Source organism: Nerophis lumbriciformis, linkage group LG09 (assembly GCF_033978685.3).
Source record: "Nerophis lumbriciformis linkage group LG09, RoL_Nlum_v2.1, whole genome shotgun sequence".
In the NCBI taxonomy this organism is placed as follows: domain Eukaryota; kingdom Metazoa; phylum Chordata; class Actinopteri; order Syngnathiformes; family Syngnathidae; genus Nerophis; species Nerophis lumbriciformis.
Window position 1 is genome coordinate 21788701 of NC_084556.2, and position 14756 is coordinate 21803456.

The following is a 14756-nucleotide window of genomic DNA, read 5'->3' on the forward strand; positions in this document are numbered from 1 at the left end:
TAGCTATAAAATCAAAAGTGCTTCTCTATTCTTGGTAATGAGTAGGGCTGCAGCTATAGATTATTTTAGAAACTGAGTAATCTATCAATGTTTTCCAAATAATCAAGTAATCTGATTGAAAATAAATTTATAGCCTCAATGTGTATTTTAGTGAAAATAGTTCAAATGAACAAAAACGTTCTGCTCGCGATAACTGTAATTCTTTTATTTTTCTAATAAATGTACAACATCAACATTTAAATCATATTTCAAACATGTGTGTATTAATATTTTTTTAATTTTTTAAACTCACCGCTGTTTGTCGCAACACAGATCACGGCAGCAACACACCACCATTTCATGTGCGCTCAATTGCTGAACTCTTGAAAAAACTATGGCCCAGGCACTTCATGCAGTTCGGATTTGATCAATTTTCTTGACAATAAACAATTAATCAAATCAACAAAATATAAATCAAATATTTTTTTCCTAATCAAATTAATCGATTAATCGTTGCAGCCCTAGTCAGTGTCTTTCTTTTCCAAAAGTGTAAGAAATATTTAGCCAAGTCAAAAAATCACACAATAAAATTGTATTGAATTAATTTATTTAAAAAAACATACCTTAAACATAACATTTTGATAATAAATCATTGTTAGGCTATAATGCATTGACTGGCTCAAATTACATTACCATGTTCCTCATATAAGACACATGCAGGTTTGGAGTCACTAAAAGCCCACACAAACAGGGCAACTTTATTATACAAAGTAGACAAAAACTAAAATTATTCCTTGTCTCAATACATACATTTCTTGTTTGACCTAATTCTACTTAAAGTGTGAATTGCTTTAACCCACACGGCAAACTTGCAAATAAAAGTAATCGTTATATTGATTACAATGAGTTCAATCAATGTGTCCTGACCCACCTATCGCTCATATGGCCGTGTAACTTTCACCAATAGGGCTTTTCCTCAAAGAGACACATGTGCTGTCATGAGATGTGCTGCAAAATCTCTCACACTCTACAGACTCAATTCACCCCCGATGAGGATCCTGCACGGGGTCAGAGATCACTACTGTCATCCTCACACACTGTGTGAAGTATAGTAAACCTTAGGGAGGTCTTAGCCTCAAAAGTTTTCAGGTTTTTTTCCCTTTCTTCAATTAGGGGTGTATTTTTTGCTCTCCCCGGGAAATGGCCATTCGGGCGCCCTGTTGAAGTGTCCCGTGAGGAAGATCCCCACTGTGCCGATGATGAAGAGGAGAATGGCCGCCCAGAAACACACCTTGTCAATCATCTTCCCGATCAGTACCCAGCTTTCAATTTCCTTCATAAGGTAAGATGAATGTGAGACAGATGTGTGGGATAATGCAGACATGTGTGCAAATAATGCTCACAGATCCAGTGTTGTTTTGTTGTCTTGTAGTCTCCGCAATGAAGTTGCAGGCGTCCACACATTGCTTTATCTCTGGTGCAGCTTGGGCTAAACTCTTGTACAAATTGGCTGTAGTGTTGGCATCAACGCCATCCACTAAAGAGAACACCGACATTTAAGGACAGCCTGTAGTGTGTGAGCTTGGAATATACACCGATGTCTCACCGTTGGGTTGCATCAGGCTATGCTTCTCCTTTTGCTTGTCAAACATCATCTCGCTGCGGGGCTGTTTGAGCACGTACTCCTCTGCTCTCTGCATGAGGCCGAAGGAGTCTCGCCTCCGATCTCTCATGTTGTTCACTTCTGACGTCACCTCGTTGTCGTCCACCAATGGGGACATGCCGAGGAAGCGGGGAACCAATTCTAAAAACAGCTGAAGGGGAAGTATTGGAGTGAAATTGACAACATTAAAGTGACACCAAGAGGTAGGGGCGCACACAATACTGGGCCCCCATCCCACCCTACAACTAACATCACCGTCACGCACACACATATTTGGTATGTTCACATGCACTAAAAAACTAATTATTGCATGGAAGCTTTTGAAAACACACAACTTTTTAAAGATGGGATTAACATACCTGGAATGTGTCCAGATCAGCAGTTCTCAAATTTTTTTCAACATACCACCTCAGAAAACACTTGGCTCGCCGAGTACCGACAGAATGACCAACATTAAAATACAGTAGCGTAGTAAGCCTGACTAGTCATTAAAAATAAGACACAGGTTTATTGACTGTAACATTACACACAGTTTGAAGAGTAACACTGTGTTTGAATGAAGGAAAATAAAACACTAATCTCTTAATGAAGTGATTATTTGGAGCACCCCTAGCGGTAGCTGTGGACGGAGGAACAGAGGAGGATGTCAGTGCCAGAATTGGAAAAGCAAGGACCACATTCACTATCCTAAATAAAATGTGGAAAGCAAAAAACATATCACTCAAGACCAAACTGCAAATCTTCAACTCAAACGTCAAATCCACCTTACTCTACAGTTCAGAAACCTGGAAGATCACCGCCAACATCCATCCATCCATCCATTTTCTACCGCTTATTCCCTTCGGGGTCGCGGGGGCGCTGGAGCCTATCTCAGCTACAATCGGGCGGAAGGCGGGGTACACCCTGGACAAGTCGCCACCTCATCGCAGGGCCAACACAGACAGACAGACAACATTCACACTCACATTCACACACTAGGGCCAATTTAGTGACTCAACAAAATACAGACATTCTTCAACCGCTGCCTCCGTCGCCTCCTAGGTATCTACTGGCCTAACACCATCTCCAATGCCAACCTGTGGGACCTCACGAGACAAGACACAATAGAAACACAAGTCAGGAGGAGGAAATGGAAATTGATTGGTCACACACTGCGTAGACACAATAGCTCAATCACGAAACATGCTCTAACATGGAACCCGCAAGGCAAGAGGAAGAGAGGAAGTCCTAGAGCCACATGGAGAAGAACCACAGAGCAGGAGATGAAGGCGCAAGGGCTGTCATGGCAACAACTGGAGCGAAGGGCACAAGACCGAAGGGGATGGAGGAGTTTCATCAATGGCCTATGTTCCTCAGGGAATTTAAAAGCCTAAGTAAGTAAGTAGTGGTAGCTGTCCCACAGTTTGAGAGTCACTGATCTAGATAAACCCATAAATAATTAGTTTTTGTTCATTTTTTTTTTTTCTACAAACCCCGTTTCCATAAGAATTGGGAAATTGTGTTAGATGTAAATATAAACAGCATACAATGATTTGCAAATCATTTTCAACCCATATTCAGTTGAATATGCTACAAAGACAACATATTTGATGTTCAAACTGATAAACATTTTTTTTTTTGCAAATAATCATTAACTTTAGAATTTGATGCCAGCAACACATGACAAAGAAGTTGGGAAAGGTGGCAATAAATACTGATAAAGTTGAGGAATGCTCATCAAACACTTATTTGGAACATCCCACAGGTGAACAGGCAAATTGGGAACAGGTGGGTGCCATGATTGGGTATAAAAGTAAATTCCATGAATTGCTCAGTCATTCACAAACAAGGATGGGGCGAGGGTCACCACTTCGTCAACAAATGCGTGAGCAAATTATTGAACAGTTTAAGAAAAATCTTTCTCAACCAGCTATTGCAAGGAATTTAGGGATTTCACCATCTATGGTCCGTAATATCATCAAAGGGTTCAGAGAATCTGGAGAAATCACTGCACGTAAGTAGCTAAGCCCGTGACCTTCGATCCCTCAGGCTGTACTGCATCAACAAGCAACATCAGAGTGTAAAGGATGTCACCACATGGGCTCAGGAACACTTCAGAAACCCACTGTCAGTAACTACAGTTGGTCGCTACATCTGTAAGTGCAAGTTAAAACTCTCCTATGCAAGACGAAAACCGTTTATCAACAACACCCAGAAACGTCTTTCCCAACTACTTTGGCACGTGTTGCAGCCATTAAATTCTAAGTTAATTATTACTTGCAAAACAAAAATAAAGTTTATGAGTTTAAACATCAAATATGTTATCTTTGTAGTGCATTCAATTGAATATGGATTGAAAGGGATTTGCAAATCATTGTATTCCGTTTATATTTACATCTAACACAAATTCCCAACTCATATGGAAACGGGGTTTGTATTTATTTTTTTATTTTATTTTTTTAATAAAAAAGCCAACACATTTATATAAAGTGGCCAGAATATGAATAATCATACAAACTGTGATTATTCAGTTAAAATGATCAGTGTAAAGGAGATTAGCTGATACATGTAGGATTATACAAATCAAAGCAACACATTATTATCATTTGACTATTTTAAAATTAGTGAATCTCATGGGAGTCTCCCCCTGTCTTTAAAAATAAGTTATGCTTTCATTCCTAACTTTAATCGAGCCTGTGAACGCACCACAGTTATGGGCAAGGAGATGCAAAAGTGAAACTTGTACATAACTTTCTCATATGTTGCCACAAACAGATTTATTATATGTTTACCTTTCTTCTATTGTCTTTCTTTGTTCTAAAATGTTGGCGCTGCGTGTCAATGCTTAAAAGGTGTGCTTCGATGACGTTATGACGTCTGTGTTGAGCAGTGTTTGCAAATTCGACAACAATCAATGAATGACAAACAACGCTGACAGGAACTTTGTAGCAACTGTGCTTAATCGCAATTAATCCAAATTCCAAAGTGTGATTAATATAATTTAAAAAAATAATCATCGTATATTTGAGGAATAAAATGATAAACAATACCCAAAACATTGTATCTAGTTAATAATGCAGTTTTACCTGAAATAAAAGTTGCTACTGGCAGAATAGCGATGCACATGAGTCAATGCACAATATCAGGCATAGTGCAGGATGTATCCTGTAATAGTTGCTGCTAGCCATGTATTGAAAGGATCAAACTATTGTACCTCATATGATTTAAATGATTTAATTATTGATCCTAAATTGCACCAAAAAAGTGCAATTATCCTACAAATATCGTATCATAATGCAGTGCATGATAGGGTTTGTAGTATCATGGGTGTTTTATACTTAGAAGGCCAGTTTAGGCATTAAAACGTTTTGAGGTTCAGATATTTAAGTGCATCACACACAGTTTGCATTAGAGTGTATGTCCTTGGGTGATGCATAGATTCACTTACATGCTTGATGTTATGGGACATGGTGTGAGTGCTGGGGCTGCGCAGGGAGAAGTTCAACACCACAATCTGATTGGTAGCAATGAGAGTGGTAACGCACATAACAAAGATGATGTACCTGAGGAGGACATTAGAAATGATCACAAAAAGAAACAGGCAGCACTGCTTAGAACGCAATGCTGCACTCAAAAGGTCACCAAGTTAAAGCCCGATGACTGTGACAAAAATGCTGACTCACTTGCCAAGGAGCGGGACAGAGAGCGATGTCTCCGGGACCTTCTGAGCAATAAGAAAGAGGAAGACAGTCTGAGCCAGCAAGACGGAGATGGACACCGTCAATTTTTGACCGCCGGCTGTGAAGTGGACAAGAATATTGTACAGTATTAAACAAAAAGACAATCTAAAAAGAACATTTTAAAGAATGACTTGTGAAGACAGGACACACAAATATAACCACTGTGCAGAAACAAACAGCACTGTGCATTAAATGCAAAAAAAAAAGAAGATTGATTTTATTTAAAACAATAACGTTACAGTCGTCCCTCATCACATCACGCTTTCAAAGTTAGCTGATTCACTCTATTGAAGATAGAAGACAGCATAAAAATGGCTAAATAAAACAAAAATATCAATACTACAGAAGTATTGGCCACGAGAGGAGACCAAACCGATCAGAGAGCGCTGTTTAGTATTGTGGCCATTGATTGGCTCAGCCTCAAGCAGCATTACTAAATTGGATTAACAGAGTATAATCATGACTAAAGTGTGTTATTTCATGTGTAGAGGTATAAATTAAAACTTATTTATAAGGTCATAAACAGTTTTCTATTCTCCAGCAATGAAAATATGTGATTTCAATCCATCCATCCATTTTCTATCGCTTGTCCCTTTCGGGGTCACGGGGGGTGCTGGAGCTTATCTCAGCTGCATTCGGGCGGAAAGCGGTATACACTCTGGACAAGTCGCCATGTGATTTATAAAGAATAATTCCTGCTTCGCACTAATTCATCTACCGCGGTCAGGCCCGGAACCAATTAATGCGATAAACGAGGCGATCACTGTTGTACAAAAATATATTGAACAATATACTGGATATTACAAACATTATTGTGTGTATAGTCTATTCTATAAAACAACATAATACTGTACAGCAGGGGTCTCAAACTCAATTGACCTGGGGGCCGCCAGAGGTAAAGTCGGTGTAAGGCTGGGGGGCACAAAATATTCACTTCTGAACCTCATGACTAAATGTGTTAACTAATTTTACCAGCTGCTATGGTGACCTAGAGCTATGCTAGGCCTTAAGTGATTTTAATGTAAAATGTAATGCGTGTGTTTGTTTCGCTATAATTTTTCTGTTTGGACCGTCCTTTAGGGTGGGATTCAAGATTGCTATAATATATTTAACAATTAGCTTCTCAGGGTGTGCAGGCCACAATTACACTTAACCAGGGGTTTCAAACTCCATTGAGGGCCACGTCACAGTTATGTAACAGTGAATAATATATTCATATAAACGTATAAGGATTTGTTTAATGATATTGTTACACAATTGCCCATGCATTTGATTATTATATATGTATTTTATATAAGCTGTAGAAAAAAAATCTGTACATTTTGCGATAAACAGCTCAGTCAGCAGAGTTTTAGTGTAGCATTTAGAGTGTTTTTTTCACGGTTTATCAATGTAAACGGTAAATTGTACCACAGTTTTTTTTGTTTAGTTTTTTTTACCTTAAAATCTATGGTTGTTTTTAAGAAATACAACTGTTTTTTACAGTTAAATTCTATGTCTATTTTTTACCGTTTTTACCGTCAATACTATTTTAATTTTTACAGTATAGAATTGATAGATAATTTGTTTGACATTATAAGTCAAGCAAGTATTTTAGTATTTTTTTTACTGAAAAAAATTTGGAATGTACGATACTATAATTTTGTTGCGTCATTAGATAATACATTAATTTAAAATAGTTAACTATGTATATATACAGTATATATATATATATATATATATATATATATATATATATATATATATATATATATATATATATATATATAAATTAAAAAACAAACAAACAAATATATATATATATATATATATATATATATATAAATTAAAAAACAAACAAACAAATATATATATATATATATATATATATATAAATTAAAAAACAAACAAACAAATATATATATATATATATATATATATATATATATATATATATATATATATATATATATATATATATATATATATATATATGGAAGACCCATGACACGTTGGGAAGACTATCTCTCCCGGCTGGCCTGGGAACGCCTTGGGATCCCCCGGGAGGAGCTGGACGAAGTGGCTGGGGAGAGGGAAGTCTGGGCTTCCCTGCTTAGGCTGCTGCCCCCGCGACCCGACCTCGGATAAGCAGAAGAAGATGGATGGATGGATGGAAATATATATATATATAACCACCATTACATGTTATGTAGACCACAAGGAAGTGTTTATTTTATTTATTTATTTTTTCTGTCAAAATGGAGATAGATATTAAAGTACTTTATAGAGGCTTATTTAGTCGAGGCTTTCACGGGCCATACAAAATGATGTGGCAGGCCACATCTGGCCCCGGGCTTTGAGTTTGACACCCATGCACTAAACTATGAAGTTAAGTCGAGGGCCATGAAATATGGGCCGGCGGGTTGCAAATAGCCCCCTGGCCGTTAGTTTGAGACCCCCGCTGTACAGTAATACAGTGCAATAGATTTAAATGAATACATTTAAATCCTGGTTCCGATGTTTAATACATTGTTTAATTGGATAGTTGTTTTCATGTTTTAACAATGAGACAAAATAATAAGAGCTTTAAACTCTTAACATCCTTGTAAATTCCATTCCAAAGGTTATAACGAGACGTGGAGAACAAATAATGGCCTCGCTGACCTTGAGCTGGTAAGAAGTACGCTAATACGACCAGTGAAGATATGAGGGAGCATGGCAGGATGATGTTGATGACGTAGAAGAGGGGCTTCCTCTGGATGACCAGGTTGAAAATGATCTCCTGATACTCCAGGTCATCCGGGGAATATCGCGCGTTGATCATTTTCCTGGCTGGACGATGGACGATGGCCCACTCGCCATTCTCTAGGAGGTGAAAACTATAGTAAGCAAACAGAGAACATGGTGGCTACGTACAGCTGCATGTTACACAACACTCAACATGGCATTGAATGTCATGGTCTGAGTTCTGGTTGAACCCTTGAATTATGTTGAATCATCATTTTTATGCTGGCAAAGAGAAACTACTAACATTTTCACAGTAAAATGTTTGATAATTGATTTTACAGAGCATTACTGTAAATTGAAAAAACGGTAACATTTAATTTTTACTGTAAAATTCTGGCAGTTTCCTTTACCGTACATTCAATGGTTGCTGTTATTATAGTACTTTACAGTCAATCTAAAAAAGGTACTGTTGTTGTTTTTTATAATAAAACTCTCTTTTCACAGTGCATTACTGTACATTTGAAAAGCAGTACTACTGTTTGTTTGTTTTTACTGTAAAATTCTAGGAAATGAGCTGGCAGTTTTTCTTACCGTAACATCCATGGTGTTGTTTCTACGGTGCATTACAGTAAATTCAAAAACGGCATTAATGTTATTTTTACAGTAAAATTCTGCCGATTGAGCTGCCATTTTTTATCGTTCTTTTCATTTTACTGTAAAATCTGAAGTTGTTTTTACAGTGCATACGGTTATTTTTACCGTATAATTCTGGAGACTGAGCTGCATTTTTTTTTTTGCGTAAAAATAATGATTATAAATTATACAAAACTAACTTTCTAGTCAACAATATTATTAGTTGTAAAAAGACGAAGAAGACTGCTGCCACCTGGTTGTAGGTTGAAGCTTGAATAAAGATGTTAATGCTCAAAGCTAAAGGTGGACGATACTGGCAATTATGGTATCGATCCGATGCCAAGTAGATATAAGGATAGTATTGTCGATACAGATACTTTTGACTTGAACTGTCACTATCATAAAACACATTTCGAGAGTCTAAACCCATAATGAGAAGACAGGAAACAATTTTATGCAAATAAAAATGTTTCTATAAGTAAATATATCAATATAAAATAATGTAATAAAAATAGGGATGTCCGATAATGGCTTTTTGCCGATATCCGATGTTCCGATATTGTCCAACTCTTTAATTACCGATACCGATATCAACCAATACCGATATCAACCGATATATACAGTCGTGGAATTAACACATTATCATGCCTAATTTGGACAACCAGGTATGGTGAAGATAAGGTATTTTTAAAAAAGATTAATAAAATAAAATAAGATAAATAAATTAAAAACATTTCTTGAATAAAAAAAAAAGTAAAACAATATAACAGCTACATAGAAACTAGTAATGAATGAAAATTTGTAAAATTAACTGTTAAAGGTTAGTACTATTAGTGGACCAGCAGCACACACAATCATGTGTGCTTACGGACTGTATTACTTGCAGACTGTATTGATATATATTGATATATAATGTAGGAACCAGAATATTAATAACAGAAAGAAACAACCCTTTTGTGTGAATGAGTGTAAATGGGGGAGGGAGGTTTTTTGGCTTGGTGCACTAATAGTAAGTGTATTTTGTGTTTTTTATGTTGATTTAATAAATTTTTTTTTTTTAAAAGCAAAACAAAACAAAACGATACTGATAATAAAAAAAACGATACCGATAATTTCCGATAATACATTTTAACGCATTTATCGGCCGATAATATCGGCAGGCCGATATTATCGGACATCTCTAAATAAAAATAAAAGTAATTCCCTTATTGCATTCTATACAACATACAATTGTTTAAGAAAATAGTCACGTGTGAAATAACAAAGCAACAATGTAGCAAAAATACAAATACAAATGTCAAAAAAGAATATCTTCTAATACACAAGATATTTCAGAAAAATAAAGTCAGTCGTAAGTAGAGCAGGAAGAGGGAGGGAAAAGAGAGAGAGATGTGTGCTGTTTGCACTGACACACTAGAAGAGAAGCTGCAGTTGCATAAACTCTAAGACGAAAAACTGCGACAAACTTATTGGTCTTGGAAGGAAGGAAGGATCTTCATTGTTATTGCACAAGTGCAACAAAACTTCATTTTCAGCACAAACCTGTTCAAGATTAGACAAACATTGTACAGGGTAACAGAACAGGAACGCTGATGGCTCGCCACTTACAGCGCTCCGTTAAAGGTGGAAAAAAGGTTTAGGCGCGGGGGAAGGATGAGTAAAAAAAAGTCGATCTCACACTGGGGGGACCCATACATATTACAACATACAACTTGATACTTGCAACGATGGATATCGATCAGATACCAATATTCACCTTTGTATCAATTTGAAACTCTAAATATTTAGATCGATAATCCCACCCCATTGAAAGTTCTCTCTATGTAAGAAGCTCTGCATTAGAGTAATGGAACTGCAGTTTCTTTATCGGACATTAGATAAATTATATTTACCAGTAAAGGCCTCGGGGTCAATGTCCACCCATTCTATTGTTTCGCCTGTTTCTCCAACAGCCAATATGAGGTCCACTTCATTGGCACTGTAGGTCTGCGATCTTTGACATAAGAGAATTTAAAATCCCACATCATTTTCAGTGTGTATTTGCGTATGAATTGGGGCTTACCTGAACGCTAGTGTGCAATTTTGATAATCAAAAGGGAAGTAGGTGATCTCTATGGCACACGTGCTGCGATAGATAGCTGGAGGAAGCCAATAGATCCCACCATTGTTGGAGATCAAAACATTGGCATAGTAAGCCACATCAAACTTGCCATCAATGCTGCAGGGATGGAGGATAAAGACTTGAAGACCCTAATACCCAAAGTGTGGGCAGGAGAAAGTGAGCTTTTCACTCTTACTTGTTTTCAAGGACAATGTCAGGGAGCCAGACAGTTTTGCAGGGGACACGGATGATGTCTATGCCATGGTGATCCGATGTATTCCAGGCCAGACGATAATCAATCCATTGCTGTAGATGATATTTAAAAAAAATGACAACTTGATCCAGTGGGGTGGTGAAAAGGTGCTTTGCCAAGGAATGCAGACAAAACTTACTATTTCAATCCAGACGTTGGTCATAAGAGTCTCTTCCTTTTCATTCTGTAATACAAAGCAAAGAAAGTCAGAATAAATTACCTCCATTTGGAAATGATTATTTATCACATACTGTACATTTACCAGAAGGTGCTAAGTGAGCTCTTAAGAACATTTTAAAGGGGCCCTTTTATGCAAAACCAACTTTTCTTACCTATTGGTACCTGTTCTTGTGTATTTGGGATCTGCATAAGTCCCGAAAATGTGAAATCAAAGATATTTATAAAACAATCTTGCCTTTCTTCATACTTCCTCTGTCAGGCTTGCCCCTGACAGTTTGGTTGTGTTTTAGTTTTCCCTCTGTGTGTGTAGTATTTCCTGTCAGCGCTCTTGTTTTGGTTCTGTTTCCTGTTTGTCTCCCTGAGTGCTGTGTCCCCTCAGCTGTGGCTGATTGGCACCTGGCCACACCTGGTGTCAATCAGCCAGCTGCTATTTATACCTGCCCTACCCTCCAGTCACTGCTGGATTAATGTCATTGTCGAAGTCACTACTACCTGTCATAATACTTGTCGTTGTACCTCTGTCTACTTTTGTTCACTCTGCTCATGTCATAGTTCCTTCGTGTCACAGTAAGTGTTTTTGTTTCTTGTCGACAGTTAGCCTTTGTGCTATTTTAGTTCATAGCCAAGTTTGTTCTCCGCCTTGTGCGCGCATTTTGTTTGTACCCTTTTGTTTTTTTTTTTTACTATAGTGTTAAATTAAATCATGTTTTCTCGCTCAATGCCTGCCGTCATCTCTGCATCTTGGGGTTCGTCACCAACATACTCTGACATCCTCCATACAAACCGTTTAGAATTTGCTATGTCTTGTGACATTTTCTGACCTCGGACATCAGCGGATTATCCATATATGGTATAAATTTACCCAAAGTGCTTTGCCATTGTGGTCAATAAGCTCTTTTTTCGCTATCCTCTTGTGGGGCAGATTGGCTCGTACATGCACATGCATCTTCCACTGTTGCCATTTATAACACAAAGTAGTTTAAACTTAATCTGTCAGTAGTCTCGCTATGGAAGCGCTAAAACTACAACAAAGATGGGAGAAGACGCTGTCAAAGTGGAGCCATGCAAATAAGACCGCCCACAAAGCATTGCATCCTGAAGAGATGGTCAGAAAGCAGTCTGTAAAACATAATCTATGCAAAATTTGGACAAAAGAACCACAATTACATGTTATGTAGCCCTCAAGGAAGTGTTTTGAATGTAGAAAACAAATAAATAATATGACCCCTTTAAATGTTCAATGGAGCCTCGTTGCAAAAGATGTGTGTGCTCTCACCAGAGAAATAAGGTTGGTGAGGGTCAGCTTGATCTGAACGTCCAGTTTGTCCTCAGGATGGACCACAGGGCGGATGTTCTTGTTATAGCCATTGAACATGTATTGGATAAGTTGCATCTCCTCATTACACTGAACTGCAAGCAGAGAAAAAGGACAGGGGATGAGTCCATGTGCTAATGTGTTAGAGCACAGGTGTCAAACTCAAAGCCTGGGGGACAAATCTGGCCCGCGTCATCATTTTAAATGCTCAGCAAAAGCCTGGAAATAATGTGTCAATAAAGTACAGCACGGTAGAACAGGGGTTAGTGCGTGTGCCTCACAATACGTAAGTACCAAGATACACCCTGGACAAGTCGCCACCTCATCCCAGGGCCAACACAGACAACATTCAAACACTAGGGCCAATTTAGTGTTGCCAATCAACCTATCTCCAGGTGCATGTCTTTGGAGGTGGGAGGAAGCCGGAGTACCAGAAGGGATCCCATGCAGTCAAGGGAAGAAGAAACTCCACACAAGCCTGGGGATTGAAGACTTATGATTTCAAAGCCATTTAGTTATCCATCAACATTTAGTGATAGTAGATTGTTCGGCTAAAAAAAAAACCTGGCAGCTTAGTTTCCAGAATTTTACTGTAAAAAAACAGTGGTACTGTTTTTCAATTTTACAGTAATATGCTGGAAAAAAACCTACCTTATATTTTACGGTAAAAATCTGGCGACTGAGCTGCCGTTTTTTTATTGCAAAATTTGCAGGTTTTTTTTTACTCTGTACGGAAAAAAAACTTAATCATCAAATGCATAGAAGTAATGTCATGAGGTGAATTCCTTTACATTTGTATTCATATGATAGTCACTGTTACAAACGTCCCTCTGAGGGCAGCCATAACTGTGATGTGACCCTCATTGTTTGACAGGGATTTGAAGATTGATCGGCCATCGGCCTGTCCATGACGATTTTCGTGAAAAGTATGTAATTGGTGTTAATGCCTTTCAATGCCACTTTATTTATTTTCAGTCCCCCATCTGACAAGCTAGCAGCCAATTGTGTATCTCCATTCTAAGTAAAAAAAAAAAACACCTCTACCACGGCAATTAAATCTAATTTCTTAGCATCTTGAGTATCATTATTGAGTATTATTATCACTGGCAGTGTTGGGACTAACGCGTTACAAAGTAACGCGTTACTGTAACGCCGTTAGTTTCGGCGGTAACTAGTAATCTAACGCGTTATTTTTTATATTCAGTAACTCAGTTACCGTTACTACATGATGCGTTACTGCAATATTTTACGTTATTTTTTATGTAGTATCGGCTAGAAACTGAGGATCTGATCGTGTTTTATAGCAGCGAAGCAATGACATGCTTCTGATTCTTCCTCTGCACTCTGTGTGTGTGTGTGTGTGTGGGTGTGGGGAGGGGAGGGCAGGGGAGGGGGGTGCGCAATACAACGTCAACCGTTGGCCAACAAAAAAGTAACCACAGAACACTATACGACTATACGGTATAGTGTTCTGTGGTTACTTTTTGGTTGGCCAAGCGGACGTGACGACAGGCTGTCCTCACTCAGATCCGCACGGACCTGGAGGGGCGTGCCTTAAGTCCGGCTGGAAATCGGGAGAAATCTGGGAGAATGGTTGTCCCGGGGAGAGGCACTGAAATTCGGGAGGGTTGGCAAGTATGAGATATTCTCACTTCTTTTCTTTTGTCGAGCACAAAGAAAATAACATTTTAGTTAAATGTAAGTTGTGTCTTGGATTAAAGATCCCGTCTACTGCCCAAAACAACAATTCAAATCTGCCTGGTTAGGCTCTGTGTATGTCACGTGTGCCTTCCTTAGGTGAAGCCAGGTTTACAGCTATGTTGTTGATTGATTGATTGAAACTTTTATTAGTAGATTGCACAGTACAGTACATATTCCATACAATTGACCACTAAATGGTAACACCCAAATAAGTTTTTCAACTTGTTTAAGTCGGCGTCCACTGATTCATGATACAGATATATACTATCAAATATATACTAACATCATAATACAGTCATCACACAAGATAATCATCAGAGTATATACATTGAATTATTTACAATCCGGGATGTGGGATATGGGGGGGGGTTAGGTTTGGTTGGTATCAACACTTCTGTCATCAACAATCAGCATCAACAATTGCATCATCAGAGAAATGGACATTGAAACAGTGTAGGACTGACTTGGTAGGATATGTATAGCAAGTAGTGGACACAGAGAGAGAG

General features: G+C 38.0%; 1 protein-coding gene across 2 annotated transcripts in view; it reads right to left on the reverse strand.

Annotated features, from left to right (window-relative positions):
* Window positions 1-1081: 1081 nt before the first annotated feature.
* Window positions 1082-14756, reverse strand: part of chrne (cholinergic receptor, nicotinic, epsilon) — a 38995-nt gene continuing 25320 nt past the window's right edge. Inside the window, exons 2-12 of one of the 2 annotated variants that reach the window (XM_061961579.1) lie at window positions 12511-12644; window positions 11194-11238; window positions 10998-11107; window positions 10763-10918; window positions 10593-10693; window positions 8005-8205; window positions 5305-5419; window positions 5070-5184; window positions 1586-1793; window positions 1383-1516; window positions 1082-1312 (exon numbers count right to left, since the gene is read on the reverse strand). In XM_061961579.1, the coding sequence (XP_061817563.1) occupies window positions 1145-1312; window positions 1383-1516; window positions 1586-1793; window positions 5070-5184; window positions 5305-5419; window positions 8005-8205; window positions 10593-10693; window positions 10763-10918; window positions 10998-11107; window positions 11194-11238; window positions 12511-12644 (1487 nt within the window). In that variant the 3' untranslated portion in view covers window positions 1082-1144. Of the gene's footprint in view, window positions 1313-1382; window positions 1517-1585; window positions 1794-5069; window positions 5185-5304; window positions 5420-8004; window positions 8206-10592; window positions 10694-10762; window positions 10919-10997; window positions 11108-11193; window positions 11239-11386; window positions 11525-12510; window positions 12645-14756 lie in introns of those variants that run through there. The other variant, XM_061961580.1, reaches the window with a different exon arrangement.